General features: G+C 50.9%; 1 protein-coding gene across 6 annotated transcripts in view; it reads left to right on the forward strand.

The window, feature by feature from the left end:
• The window catches only part of Zmiz1 (zinc finger MIZ-type containing 1), a 200,528-nt gene extending 192,544 nt beyond the window's left edge, over nucleotides 1-7,984 (forward strand). For 5 of the 6 annotated variants that reach the window (XM_041662295.1, XM_041662296.1, XM_041662298.1 and 2 more), the window contains 2 exons: nucleotides 2,512-2,766; nucleotides 4,191-7,984. In XM_041662295.1, the coding sequence (XP_041518229.1) occupies nucleotides 2,512-2,766; nucleotides 4,191-4,298 (363 nt within the window). In that variant the 3' untranslated portion in view covers nucleotides 4,299-7,984. The remainder of the gene's footprint in view (nucleotides 1-2,511; nucleotides 2,767-4,190) is intronic. The other variant, XM_041662299.1, reaches the window with a different exon arrangement.
• Nucleotides 7,985-15,204: the final 7,220 nt, after the last annotated feature.

Consider the following 15,204-nt stretch of genomic DNA (forward strand, 5'->3'; position numbering starts at 1 on the left):
CTTGCCCTCCTTTTCTTTGTCTCCTGTTTACTGGCATGTTCCACGTGCCTGGGAACACCTCCTTGGAGCAAGATGCACAGAGCTAACCACAAGCCATCCCTTCCTGTGGCTCTAGCAACCGTGGCAAGAGAGCTGGCCATTCTCGAGCCCTCCTCGGTTTGACTGCTAAACTGTTGTGCACTAGGTAGCAAATGCTCCTGGGTCAGGATTAATAAGGCACACTGAGCCTGTGCTCACAAAACATACCTTCTTAAGGAGCTGGGGTAGAGGAAGAGCAGTGGGGCTTTGGGAGTGACTTCTGTAGGGCCTCATCATGTTAGGCTCTCACCTGAGCGGTAAGGACCACAGATAGGAATGCCAGCCAGAGAGGGTCCAGAGTTTTCCACAGTGCCTGGTAGTGGGGTCTTCTCATCCTCTCTCACGTGGCCTGGAAGAAAGGTGTCACGCATTCCCGGTTCTCAGTAAGAACGAGTATTCTGGCTGGTGATGTAGCTCCATCGGAGGAGCGCTTCCCCGGCACTGCATCGACAGGATGTGATACAGACTTGCAATCTCAAAACTCAGAGATAGAGGCAGGGGCATGAAAAGGTCAGAGTCCTCCTTGGCTGCATAGCAAGTTTGAGGTCAGCCTAGGATACTTGAGAGCCTGCCTCAAAAAAAAAAAAAAAACAGAAAGAGAAAAAAAGAAAAATGCATATTGACTCTGCCTATGAAGGTTTGGACCATGGACCATATGTCCTCTTACAAGCCAAACTTTTTTTGCTTCTTGGTTCACCCTGCCACCGAGACTGTATGTAGAGGCCTCTGTATCAGAATCAACCTAAGAGCTCCTCCAGGATTCTCGCAAGGTGCACCTGGTCCTTTTTCAGCTCTGTCATCTCCCCTGAAAACAACCAGACCTAGCACTGTGTTTTTACCACATGGGGGAGACAATCCCAGGCCAACCCTTAGTTCGTCTGCTGTCTAAAAGCAGCCTGGCCCTGTCTGAGCAGGTGGTCAGAGGGCTCTCATGCAGTCCAGGATAGGCTAGTTGGTTCTAGCCAAGCACTGATTTATGCAAGAATTCTCCCACAGCAAGCAGAAGACACAGCAGCTGGCTCAAGGCAAGGTCAAGTGGACAGAGGATCAGAGATTTTGTAGGATCAGAGGGCATCATGGGATCCAAGATTTCAGCCCTGAGCTGAGCTGAGCTGAGCTGTTCATGGAGGTCTAGAGTTCCTCTCTGCTCCCTCAGGATGGGTGCCGGGGAACTCTGCTCCAGCGAGCTAAGTGAGAACTCCCAGCTGGCTCCTCACCCTCTGTGGCCTTTTCTTCCAGCCCCTTCACACATGCCACATGTGGGTCACCTAGGGACCTAAGCTGGGGAGCACTGTGATACTAGTGTTACATTGGAGTGGAGTCCTGTACCCCACAAAGAATGGATACAACCAGGACTTTCGGTAGAGACCAGATCATGGCAGACCTAGGGAGCAGCTTTTAGCAGAAATGGGAAGAGGAAGTGGGGTCTGGGAGACCAAGGGTGGCATGATTGCCTCTTGCTAACCCAGCAAGGAAGAACCTAGAAATGGAGATGAGGCAGGGATAATAGTCATCTGAGACCAAGCAAGCATTGGGTCACCAGGCTGATGTGTCCTTGGCAGTATGTAAGTGGGACTGGTGGCCCTGTTTGAATGCGTAGAGCAGGCAGAAGCCTTTGCCAGAGAGCAGCTTCAGGCCTTCTGCTTTGAAGGGTCTTCTTGAGAGAGCAAGACGCATTCAGCAGGCAAGTGTATACACAAAAACCCTTATACTCACAACCAATGATTTTCAATGCATTTGCCAATTAGAAGGGATGAATTCCCTAGTTAACCTGTTAGGGTCACACTGCCCTGTTCCTCAGCAGCCCCAGCGTGAAACCCATTGCTGATCAAGGTGGTGTGGCCTTTAGGCTGTCCCCTAAAATGCCCCTGGCAAGCCAGGTTTTCTCCCTGATCTGCCGTTTTGTCGTCAGATGAGTTCCATCCTGGGTGGGAGGCAGGCAGAGCACCTGTCTTATTGCCAGCCGGGGACCCACTTGGCGGGTCACACTCCCAGTCCTGAGCTGCACGCCTGCCCGTGCCGTGCCCACGCCTGCTCTGCACTGCCCTAGCCCCGGGGAGCCTGCACCACGCTGCCAACAGCTACCCGCTTCCCAGAAACACGTCCATTTGCTTGTCCATTCTGCCCTCGCTGTTGTTCGTTGTGACAGTGTGGGGGTGGGGAGCCCTCTGGTCTACGCCTGGCTCAAAGTGAGACCCCTTCCCCACGTGTCCCGTTACAGCCTTCCTGGTTGTCAGTTTCTAGAAAGGATATTTTTTTTTCTTTTTGATTTTCTGTTCTGCTCCCCCACCCCAGACCATTGTTCTTCGTAAGGGGCTCCCTTGTTTGAGGTCCGTTACTTCCTGGTTTGTTCGGGGTTCATTTTCTCCAGGCATCCGTCGTTGTGCCTCGTCACCTCACCTCTCTTTTCTCCTGCTCTCTCCTCCTCCACAGATGCCCCACGCTGGCAGTTCTGACCAGCCCCATCCCTCCATACAACAAGGTTTGCACGTACCACACCCCAGCAGCCAGGCAGGGCCTCCATTACATCACAGTGGGGCTCCTCCTCCTTCCCAGCCTCCCCGGCAGCCACCACAGGCCGCTCCCAGCAACCATCCACACAGCGACCTGACCTTTAACCCCTCCTCAGCCTTAGAGGGTCAGGCCGGAGCACAGGGAGCATCCGACATGCCGGAACCTTCACTGGATGTAAGTTGGGGTCACCACACACCTCGGTCTGGGGCCAGGCATGGCACCGGGACCTTCCCAAGAGAAGGGGGGTACTTAAGGGCTCAAGGCCTCGGGTGGAAAAGTGGGTGGGTGGTGGGTGGGCCCCAGCCAATCTCCTCTGATTCTAGCACTAGGATGCCCCATATGGAGATATGTCATGTGAGGCCCACCCCCACCCATCAACCCCTTGGCCCAATAGTCCTGTTCCCCAGTCCTACCCCTTTTCTACATAGGTTCTTGCAGGGTCCCTCCAGTCAGGGCCTTGGAGATAGTACAAGAGGGTCCTTGCCCTTCTTCCCACAGCCTCCCTCACACCCCCATGTCGAGCTTGCTATTTCTGTATCTACCTTCTGGCCTGGGCAGGGGAAGGGCTAAGAATGGTGTCCCACCATCGTCTTGCTGGTCTTGTCTGCCTGCGGTTTCCTTGTCCATGTGTTTCCATTTCCCGCTTCCGCTTGCTCCATTGCTCACCCCAAGAAGCCTCTCCATGGAATGACAGAAGACGGTTGGGAGGAAGACAGGGTCAGCGTGGGCAGCTGAGACTCCAGGATCTCCCATCCTGGGGCCTCAGTGGTCTAGAAGGAGGGGGTCACAGAAAGATTGTTACTGGACACTTGCTCCTCCTACCCCCTCAGAAGCTAGGAGCTGTAGCCAGTCCCAACCAACCCCTAGGTACTGGACTCCTGGCCCTGCGGTCAGCATCCACCCCAGTGGCATCAGAGAGTGCTTGACAGGGAGAACTGTGTCATTATCTTTGGTTTCCAGACACCTTGGTTTCTCACCAGCTCTCCCCTCTAGTCAGACCAGTGGGATGCTTCTAGATTCAGGAGCTCCTCTGCCCCAATAGGACATACCTACTTCAAGGGTATCACATGGGGAGCAGAGACAGTGGACCACAGGGACAGGACAGACAAACAGCCACAGACTCAGTAAGACTCTGCGAGAAGTCTAGGGCAGCAAGCACTGTGAGGACCAGCTGTCTTCCCACGGCCTCCTTGTGCTTATGGGTGAAGCCGGATGGCTTATGCTAGCAAGCTGCTCGTGGCAGGTTCTAAGAGGACAGAGGAACAGTCAAAAGAAAGCCCAGCCCTTGATCTGTAATGGGGCTGACATCAGTGCCTGAGAGGAGGGATCAGCCCAGTGAGTCTCTGCTGGTAGGCTAAGGGTTCTGCTGCCCTTGGCATTTGTTGAGTGTGGGCATGCCTACCCCAGGTGGGGTGCAGTGGTCTGGATTGGTCTTGAGGACAGCCAGCAGGCCCATACTCAACACCACTAGTTTTCCATCTCTGAGGTAGAACTCCAGGAGGCGAGCAGAAGGAAGTGAGCAGCCAGAGAAACCCCTCACTCCTCCTCCTCCTCCCGGACCACCCTCAGCCACCTCAACTGGGCTTTTTCTCTTCTAGCTACTGCCGGAACTCACAAACCCCGACGAGCTCCTCTCCTACCTGGACCCCCCCGACCTTCCAAGCAATAGCAACGATGACCTCCTGTCTCTCTTTGAGAACAACTGAAGGCCACCTTCCATTAGGGCCATCCCTACCCACTATGCCTCCTGCCCCATCTGTCCCACATACTTTTCCTCACAGGAGCCCGTGTTCAGGCCTCCTGCACCAGGACCTCAGGCTGGGGGCTGAGCAGAGCACACTAGGCAGGGAAGGCCATGTGGGTCTGCAGTCCTATTTGCCTGAATGCTCCAGGGCCTGTACCCAGAGTGAGCCTGAAGAAGGCCCCTGGAAGATGAACCCCAGCTGAAGGGATCCAGTCCCAGCAAGAGACATGCCAGTGGTGACTATAGGTCCCTCCATATGTGCTGACTCCAGACGACCGACCTTCCAGTGCCCAAAGTTCTTCCATGTTTTTAAACCATATCCCTGCCTCCTGGCCCTCCTTCAAGTGACTGGAACCTGAGAGAAGCCTGCACTCCCACCCCCAGGCCAGGGAAGTGGACAACCTTGGAGGAGTGGTGACAGTTTACAGCAGTGAGGAAGGCCACCCCCCATACACACACACACACACACACACACACATACACACAACACCCACAGAAAAGCACAAACCTCTGGGAAGGAGAACATCCCTCAGGGCCAAGGGTCGTGGCTTTGGCCTCTGACTCCTAAGACAAGATGCCCTAGCAACACACTCTCAGCAGAACAAGGACAGAGTGCTGTGTCTGAGAAGGCTTGCCACTCCTGTTTAGGGGCTGGTGGGACACAGGTCAGGGCCTTCCATGGAGCCAGGACAATGCATAGGAGGGCTCCTCAACTAAGACCAGGGCCAAAGCTTGTAGTGAGCAGAGAGCATGTGCACAAGCGTGCACCCCACCAAAATGTGCCCTTTGTTGGGGCTTTTGGGAAGATGCCAGCCAGAGCCCGACAGGAGCAGCCAAAGCCTTGCAGCCCCAAGCTACTCCCTGCTTTTAAATGACCACAGTGGAAAGCTCTGAAGTCACCCAAGGAAAGGATCATTGCATCTGGACAGCAAGCAAACCATTTCCCTCCATGTTCTCTCTCCTTCCTCCTGCCCATACGTACCCTCCGTCTCTAAGACTATCCCATGGGACCCACTTCCCCTAGGGGTCTAGTTCTCCTTTCCCTAGCCAGCTGTAGGGGTACATGGTAGAGAGGCTGGGCAGCACAAGGCAACTTGGGCAGGAACTGGGCTTCACAGCAAGAGCCCAGGGCATCCATGTCTCTCCAAGCTGCCAACCAGGTTCTCCACTCATGGCTGCCTCTGTCTCCAGCCCAAGCCATTGCTGTGTGCACCAGGATATCTTGGCAGGCAGCTTATGGCGTCTACAAAAGCTGCCTGCCATTCTCTGTATCCTTCCTCCACCCAGAGCTCGCGCTACACTCCTGCTCACCCAGCAAGTGCAGCCTCTGGTCCTGCTGTTCACTCCATCCAGCTTAGAGTCCCCTGTTGGCGTGTCATTACTGTCACCTGCTTCGTTCCAGGCTGGTCTGTGTCCCCTGAGCCTCATGGCCTGTGGTGATGCCAGGTTGTCCGATCACATGAGTCCCATCTATAAATTCTTTGCTCCCTTCTCCAGTGCTGCCACCCAGGGCCCTCTCCTGCCTCCTGTCCGCTGTCAGCATCCTCATTCCTCATCAGTCATCGGTTTCCCTCTGTGCTCCCTGGCACTTTGACGTAGATTGTACCAGAAAGGTGACCCTAACTGTTGACTTACTGTCACCCTAAAAAACGGCACAAGGAAAGCTGCCATCACCCCACTCCTCTTCTTCCTTTGTCCTGTTGTTGAGGTTTTTTCAAACGATGTGTTCAGTATGCAAATCAATTATTTTAAGAATCGCTTTTGTAAATAACTTTGTGAATATTTTAGTATCGTCTTTGATAATATTCAACATTTTCATGACCTGGTTATAGCCTTTGCTGGTGTTTTTAAAATATCTTGACTCAATGAGAAAAAACAAGTTCTTTTTTTAAAAAAACAAACAAACAAACAACAAAAACAAAAAACAACCAGGGCTATTTGTACAGATGAGGGGGGAGCAAAAGGGGTGGCCATGCCCGAGTTGAGCGACCAGGCCACCCACTATTGAGAGCCACTCTTGGTCACCAGTAGGGACAACACTGCACCCAGGTACTACGTGGCTGTCCCTGCCCAGTGCCTGTGTCCTGGTATACGGCCATGCTCTGTGGCAGACCGTGTGGATTGTTCAGCTTCAGACTGACAGATGCCTTTCTCAGAAGTTCCTGCTTCTTGCCGTGATACTGTGCCCCAGAACAACATGGGGTCCCTGCTGGTTCTTATCATGCTGTGCCCAGGTTCTCTACAGGTTTCCAGTGCAAAAGGCCTAGACACTCCCTGTCGCCTCTCCTGCCATCGCTCAGTTGGCACCCCTGAGGCTGATTTCCTAGGCCCTCTCCCAGGCAAGTGCGCACCAACAAGTCCACCACAGAGCCTGAAACCCGTGCTCTGGGCATATCCCTTTTTGAGAAATGTTGGAACTCATCCAGGGTGTGGGAGAGAGGTACAAAGACATCTGGGGCTGGAGCCGTGCCTTGGTAGTGACAAATGCAGGTAAAGGTGACATCCGTAAACAGAGGCAGGCTCAGGCTCTGGAAAGATCCTTCCTCGGTCCTATCTGATAACAACTTGGAGCCATAGTAACCTCAGAAATGAGGCCTCAGACAGCCACTTTACCACAACGAGCAACCCACCCATAGGCATGTACCGGCCACCACTCAACGGAATGAGCTGGGAGCCCACAGGCAGATGGGAAGGGCTCCCCGCCCAGGCGATCACCCCCATCTTCTTGGTTTGAAGCTTTATTCATGTCTCATGTTCCCTGTAGCCATTTTATTTTTTAAAAGATTCCTAATGCTTTCTCCCTAACGGAAGCCCTAACCCCCAGAGAGCTACAGGTCTGCTCCCAATGGGCCCTTGGGCCTGACCCATCCAGACGAGGCAGTGTGAGCAGCGGCGGCAACTCAAGGGACGTGTGTACATATGTAAATGAGAAATAGACATGTCAACAAAATGCATTCATTTCTCTCGGACTGTGTATTGTTTTTATTTTGCGAAACAAAACAACAAAAGGCTTGGAACTCCATCTTATGTGGAATACTAGATCCCGTTTGTTAGCGTTTGTGACTCCACCTTTGTCTCATGTAATATACTCTGCCCCTGTGTGAAAAGGCATTTTCGTTCTGTTCTGTTTTTATTTTACCTACATGTACTATTTACCTTCAGTGTCCTAGCCCTGCCACCTGTGTATTTTTAGGGTGCTATGGAAACAATGAAGAGAAATGGGGATTTCAGAAGAAAATTGTAACCAAATTCATACTTTGTATAAGTTTTTGATATCATGATCACAGGTGATTCACACGTACACACATCCACACCCCCACGTGCAGCCTGAAGTGACGTCCATGGAAACCGCCATTGTCTTTGTACATCGTATGTACACTGCAATCATTTCATACTTTTGACTGGTCAGAAAACTAATTGTGATTTCTAGTCTTGCAAAGCTGTATGTAGTTAGATGATGTGACCTCTAATATTTATCTAATAAATATGTATTCAGATGAAACCTGTATATTAGGTGTTCATGTGGTTATTTTGTATTTAAAGATCAAATTATTTGATTATTGCTAGACATTTCTATACTCTGTTGTAACACTGAGGTATCTCATTTGCTCATGTTAATTTTTTTCTAAATAAATTGACAAAAACGAAGGTTCTGGTGAGTTAGCTGTTTTGTGGTTGTGAAGGACCGGTCTGAGGGAACTGGCTTCGGTTTTTACACTACCACCCTATCCTGTCGATCTGTGCAGAAGTTGGAATGTTGGCTTGGAAGCGTCCTGCTCCTCTGTGAGGTCCTGAAACCCTTGTGAATATAAAGAGCCTCTGGCATTGGTCTCTCCTGGTGAGAACCTATCTCCAGCTAGCCCTTCTGAGGGCTTGTGGAACAGTTTGTGAAGGCTGGTTAAATATCAGGCCATGGACAGGGCCTGTCCTGGAGGGGCACTGGGGCTTTAGGCCATCTGTGTCTCAAGACTGTCTAGTAGCCCATGCTGAGTCCAACAGACTAGGAACAGTCTGTCCATGTCAAGTCACAGGTCCTGTCCACATCATCTAGTCACAGCCAGGCTTCACAAGTGCCTTGACAGCCGCGGCTCCTGCAGGTTCCAGAGTCTGTCTCCAGCCACCTGACTTCTCCCCACTGCTTCCCTGCTCTGCTCTGAGCGAAACTTGAGTTTACTAGGTGGCTGCATTTTACATGGGTTCTCCCTCTTCGGGCTACAGTTCTAACACCCAGCACAGACTGTACTTCTGTGTATCCAATTTAAGGTCTAAGGAAGTGGACCTGATTGGCAGGGCCAGTAGCCAGCATGGCCTTTCCTCCTGCCCTCCTCAGCCTAACCACTGAGCAATAAAGACAGACATGGCCACCTTAGCCCTCCCTCAGTAATGGCTAGAAGTGACAGTTGAGCAGGCTCCCAAAAATATCCACTAGTGTGAATAAGGTGTGTGAAAAAGCTGGAGAGACAGATGGGACCCACCTGAGTGGGTGTTTACAAGAGCCAGCTGGACTGGGGGCCCGGGCACTGAGAAGTGCCACCTGCAAGGAAGACAGGGCTGAGATTAAGGTAGCCAGGGTTTCTTGTTTGAATGGGAGATGAAGGTGAGAAGAGAAAGAGTCACGTAAAACATGGAGTCCTGGCCACTGCTAAACTGCCAGCAGCTGGCAGTCTTGTCCCCAGCGGCCTGAGATGTCAGGAGAGCTTTTCACAGAGCACCCCCACTCCCCGTTGCCTTAGACCAGTGACTTCACAATGAACTGGGAAGTAAACATGTTGGGGCATGAGCAGACCCTTTAAATGAAGCATAAACAAGCTGCAAAATACCAGCAGGGTCCCCTATAGGGGAAGGAAAGGGTGTCAGGCGACTGTCGAAGTGGGGATAGGAGTGTGTGCGCGCGTGTGCATGCTGCGTGTGGGGGGGATAGGAGTGTGTGCGCGCGCATGTGCATGCTGCGTGTGGGTAGTTCCTGTGGGCTGTGGTTAAAACAACTGAGCGCCATTGCCTTAAGACAGGAAGTGAGCAGAGGAGTCGGAAGCTGACTTCACTGTACAGACAGGAGTTGCCATTTTCAGCTTGACTCCCTGACACAGGCCTGTGGCTTCCCCAAGCCCTCACGGCAGTCTTGGCCCCGCTCATGCCTGCTGAAACAGGCGTCCTTCTTCTGGAATGGAGGGCGTAACTGTGAGATGAAAAAAGTCTTCCAAGCCAAAGCAGGACTGAACTCCAGTCCCAATACAGACATAATTAAAAATAATAAATCTGCAAGGGGTAGGTAGAGGCCCCAAAACTCCCTCTCCAGGCAACTGGGGTTCAACCTTCATTCCCCTTGTTGCCCTCCTCCACATACCTGGTCCTAAAGAGGAACTTTGTTTTTACCCTGGGACAGCCCCTCCCTATGTAGCTCAGGCTGGCCTCAAGCTCACAGAGATCTGCCTGCCTCTGCCTCTTGAGTGCGGGAATTAAGGACTTTGGCCACCACACTCAGCCTGGTGAGACTTTTAAAAAATTATGTGTCTGTATGTTTTGCTTTCATACACGTATATGTACCATGTGCGTACCTGTTACTCTTGAAAGCCAGAAGACCTTGGATCCCCTGACGCTGGAGTTACAGACAGTTGTAAGTGGCCATGTGAGTAGCAGAATTGAACCCAGGTCCTCTAGGTCCTCGGCAAGAACGGCAAGCACTCCCAAACACTGAGCCAGCCCACGGTGTGACCTTTTTTACTGTGACCACCCATCCGTCACTGTTGGGAGCCCATTGGGTCACCATATAGTACAGTCACCCTCAGCAGACAGGAAGTGTATGGAAGGTTGCTTCCTCCCATGCCCCACCCCTGCCCTGTAGCCACATCCAGCAACTGACTGCCAAAAGGAACCACAAGATGACCCCTCCCTCAGCAGGGTAAGCTCAGTCTGTCCCCCCCAACCACCACCACGACCTTCCTGAGGCTCACCAGGTCAGAGCTTCACCAGAGGCCTGTGCCTGCTCCCCTCTCCTCTGCTTTCCTCCAAGCTCTCTCCCAAGTTTCAGTCCCCATAGACATGCAGGGAATGAGTGACGTTCTGAGTGAACGTGCATTGTTCTACATGAGACAGCCGCGTGGACGACCAAGGAGACGGACCTATGGGAACTCGTTAGCCAAACCTTTCCCTTAGGTCAAACTTGGAAAGGCAAAGACTTCTGTCCTTGTATTGGTATCACTAACCATTGACCAGTGTATATGAAAACCAGCAACTGCAATCTCCTCCTGTTTAGAGCTGAGACTGCTCACTATAGAGACCTCTAACTGAGACCAGCTCACACTGCTCCCTGTGCTGTACACAATAAATGGCAGGTGCGTCGTGGCTTGCAGTACTTGGTCCCACTCGGTCAGAGCGCATACAGCTCACCTGACCCTAGCTTTTCTGTATCTGTGTGTCTCTCTTCACTGTCTGTCGGTTCTTCATACTCCAGGCAGGTTTCCAGACCTAAGCTTCTCTAGGTCTCGACAGATACCTGTATCCCTGATGCCTGCACAGTGTCAGAAAAGGGGTGACAGTTGTGTGGGGTGGAGAAATTAAGTGTTCGCTTTCAGCCCCCATGTTTAATTTCAAGGACCTGAAGCGGTCACGTGGAGAGACCCCAAATAAAGAGAACGGTATCGTGGAGCCGGAAGTCCATTTGCTAGCCCTGTGTGAGAGGATCACCTTTGACTGAATCACCTCCATGTAGCTGAGCTCATATAAAACCTCAAGGGAGAACTACATAGCTGAGGCCAGCAGTTTCCGGTCCCCAGGGGGCACCGCCAGCAGCAGTTACTGCTTGCAACTGTGACTACAGACCAAGAAGCCCTTCCTTGGAGGGAGTCCATTTTTTCCATACAGGACATGGTAGAGTTGTGTAACCCCAAAGGAGCACAGTTCAGAGAAGAGGGGAGCACGTCCTCCTGTCCTCCCCAGGTACAGTCCAAGTGGGATGTCTGAGCCCAAAGGCAAAATGAGTCCCCAGAAGTGCACTGGGTTTTGATATGCTTTTGAAGAAAGATTGAATGCCGCAGAAGAAGATAGGGTATGAGGGGGCTGGGAGGAGGAGATGAAGAAGACAGCAGGAAGTGGCTGGGGAGACTTTCTGAGGCCTCTGAAAACATCTGGGTACTTTCCTCTGGCCCAGTGTCTGCTTTCCTTTCCCATCTGCTTCCTTTCAACATCTCTGAGATTGAACTGGCTCCCACCCTCTCCAGCACTGTCTCTACGGGGTCTACGGGGTCTGTACTCGAAGGGGGGGAGAGACTGGAGCTCTAGGCTAGGAGAGCTGTCTCCTGTTCCCCAATGCACCAAGCATCTGTCCCTGCCTGGGATGACAAATGTACTGCCTAGATTTATGTCAGCTTAACACAAACTGCCGTCATCTGAGAGGAAGAAACCGCAATTGAGGAAAACCTCTACAAGATTGGGTTGTGGGTCAGCCTGTAGAACATTTTCTTGATTGGTGATGGATGCAGGAGGTCCAGCCCATTGTGGGTGGGGCCATCCCTGGGCTGGTGGTCCTGGGTTCTATAAGAAAGCAGGCTGAGCAAGCCATTAGAAGCAAACCAGTAAGCAGCACCCCTCTGTGGCCTCTGTATCCTGCCTCCGGGTCTCTCTGCCTTGCTTGAGTTCCTATCCTGTCCTACCTTCCTACGGTGTAGGGGTGTAAACCAAATCAACCCTTTCCTCCCCAACTTGCTTTTTGGTCACGGTGTTTCATAGCAGCAATAGGAACTCTAAGACAACAGGCTTTCCTCACAAACAGCTGTGTACATAGAGACCGGAGTTCAAGTAACTCCAGTCCTCAGCCTCCACAGGCAACCAGGCTACAGGGAGCTGCTCATGGCAGGCAATGAGGTGTCAGCCTCCTGTCTCATTTCTCCAGTTCTGTGGCCTCCTGGAATCTAGTCATTCTCTTGTCAAGGCCTCGTGAACCATGTAAACATCTGTCATCCTGCATTCTCAGCTCCTCTCCACAGCTCCTGTCCACAGCTCCCCACTTGCTGAGCTGGGAGCTATCCAGACAGGTGCAGTCAGAGCCACTGGAGGACTCCAGAACTGTGGAGATTGCCGTCATCCCTGCTCTCATGCCCTGATCTGAGCCTGTATTCTTCCTCGTGGAGTCCTCAGCCTTGGCAAGGAACCCCACTGCTAACGTGCACATATCCAGAAGATCTAGAGTAGAAATAAAAACACACAGAGCCATTCAGAGAACAGACCAGGGACTAGGGTACCAGGCACATTTCTTAGAACGTAGTCACTGCTGAACACATCAGTCTCATGAGGCATTTAGTCTGTTTTATGTGCTGTTTCCCTGGAGCCTAAAACAGAACCCAGTGTGTGGCAGGTGCCTAATAATTGCACGTTATCCAAATGAAGGTTGAAGAGAAGGCCATCAGGGAAGTTAGAGCCTTAAGAGTGAGTCACAAAAGAGATGAACAGCATTCCTGGAGAAGGAACAGTATGTGTGAGTGCTCAGAGGCATGAAGGTCCATAGCGTAGCGAGATGGCAGAAGGGCTGCTCCGCTTGTGGAGAGGGCGATGGTGGAGAGGAATCTGGCTTTGGGACTCTTGATCGTTAGCTTGAAGACACTGGAGCAGAACACATAGGCAGTAATTGCTGACTAGTGGCCCTGAATGTAGTGGATTTTTAAAATTTTCTTTCTTTCTTTCTTTCTTTCTTTCTTTATTTATTTATTTTTGTTTTATGTCTATGAGTATTAACCTGCATGTGTATATGTGCAAACCATGCATGAAATTCCTGTGGAGGCCAGAGGAGGGTGTTGTGAGCTGCCGTGTCGTTGCTGAGAACTAAACCGGAGTCCTCTGCAAGAGTAGCAAGAGTTTTCAATAGCTGAGCTGTCTCTCCAAACCCTAGGTTTGATCTTTGATTATTGAAACACAATTCCAAGACTACTTAGTGTTTTGTTTGAGCTCAGACATCATAGGACAGGAAAGATCTAGCATGCTCGGTTTGAGCTTAATCTTACATTAGTAAGAACCCGCTGAATTCAGTGAATACAGATCGATTTAAGAAAATTTCATTGCCTTAAAATGAATGTCAAGCTTCATTAGCATACTTCTACCCCAAAGCCCTGGGTAAGTTTTGCTTACATAAATTCAGGACGTCCTACATAAATTCAGTCATAGACCACATGATCTTCGGGAGTCCACTCCTTCGAGCATGCTCTCGAAGTTGCCCACACAATAGCATAAAACTGCATTCCATTTATTTTTGTTGTTAAATAATATTCCATTATATAGATTTATCACATTCTATTTTCTCATCTGTCAGCTAGTGGACATTGGGATGTTTAGATATGGTACCTAAAAAGATGCTCTGGGCTCAGCAAGACAGCTCGGGGTAAAGGTGCTTGCAGTCAAGACTGATGACCTGAGTTCAGTTCCTGAACCCACATAGTGGAAGGAGAGAACTGACTCTCCCCAAGTTGTTCTCCAACTTTCATTCTCTTGTGTACACACACACACACACACACACACACACACTAAATAAATAACTAAATAAATGTAATTAATTTTTTAAAAGACCAATGTGAACAGTGGACATTTTCAGGTATTACCAGTAGGAGTCATGGCAGAATCATCTGAAAGTCTGGACATTTCTTAAAAAGTTAGACAGATCTATTGTGCTCCCAGTAGTCCAACAACAGGTACTTCCTAAGAGAAACCCACCTGCGTCCACACGAATGCTGTAGGCAAAAGGCAGCATTATCTGCAAACACCATGATGCTCTGAGCAACCCCGCAGCTCACCACCAAGAGAACAGATGAACAGATTGAGAAATGAAGCAAAGCTTAGAAAACGGAAACCTCTCGATAGTGAAAGTCACAGAGGATGTACAAGGCAAATAAACAATGTGTGTGTGAAAGAAAAGGGTGTTTATAAACGCAGTATTGTAATGTTGTTGCCGCAAGTGCCCAGTTTTCGGTAGTACTTACACACAAGCAAAACTCATTGCTGGAGTGGAAGTCAACACAGAGGTTGTTGAGGGTACAGGGTGCAAGCTTAAAAGAGGGCACAGGGCCCCTTCTTCAGTGACAGAAGCAGTGCTGGCTTGGACCGAATGATCAGGAGTATGCATTTGTTAAAAGCTCGACTTTTAAGATTTTTGCATTTCTTGACTACCAGTTATCCCTACACAAAGGAAGGGGATGATCTTATGGAAGCACTGAGCAGCTAGAAGTGGGGACAGCAAGGCACCTCCAGCAGTCCCAGTGTGCAGGAGTACAGCTCGGACTGTCCAATGGCTATGGAAAGGAAGGATGCTGTGAAGGATTGGGGACAGTGTAGGCTCAGGAGAGGTGAGGGTCACTCAAGCCTTCCCTCTTGACACCCATGAAAACCCCTCAGTCTAGTCCCTTACCATCGTTGGCATCCTGCTGAAGGAAACCAGGCCCTTGCTGCTCTTTTAACAGGGAAGGTTTACAGGTTGCCACTTGGGTCAGCATCTTATGACACAACCTGATTCACAAGAAGAGCAGTCCAGGTGACCTCCATGACATCATCAGAGGGAGGCCTCAAGTTTCCAGATGTGCTTCCTTCTGGGAGGAGCAGCATAGACTTGCTAGGGCCCTGAGTTATCTGATGGTTGGGGTACCTAGAGCCTGTAAACGGAGCCACTTGGCAGCCTAGAGACAGGCTGTGACAAGAGAGGGACACCTGGCTCATTTCCCCACCAGCTGGCACAGTAGCCAACATAGACCCAAGAGTCCTGAAAGAGAAGTGGAAAGCTCATGAGTTCTCTGGGGCATATCAAGGTGGGGCAGGAGGTGTCGAAGTCCCAGTTCTACCTGCACGCCTCCCCAAGTGAGGCGTGCATCCCTGGGGCACAGCTTCAGGAAAGT

Source organism: Microtus oregoni, unplaced genomic scaffold (genome assembly GCF_018167655.1).
Source record: "Microtus oregoni isolate MIOR12 unplaced genomic scaffold, Mior012 000013F_ref0000133, whole genome shotgun sequence".
NCBI lineage: Eukaryota > Metazoa > Chordata > Mammalia > Rodentia > Cricetidae > Microtus > Microtus oregoni.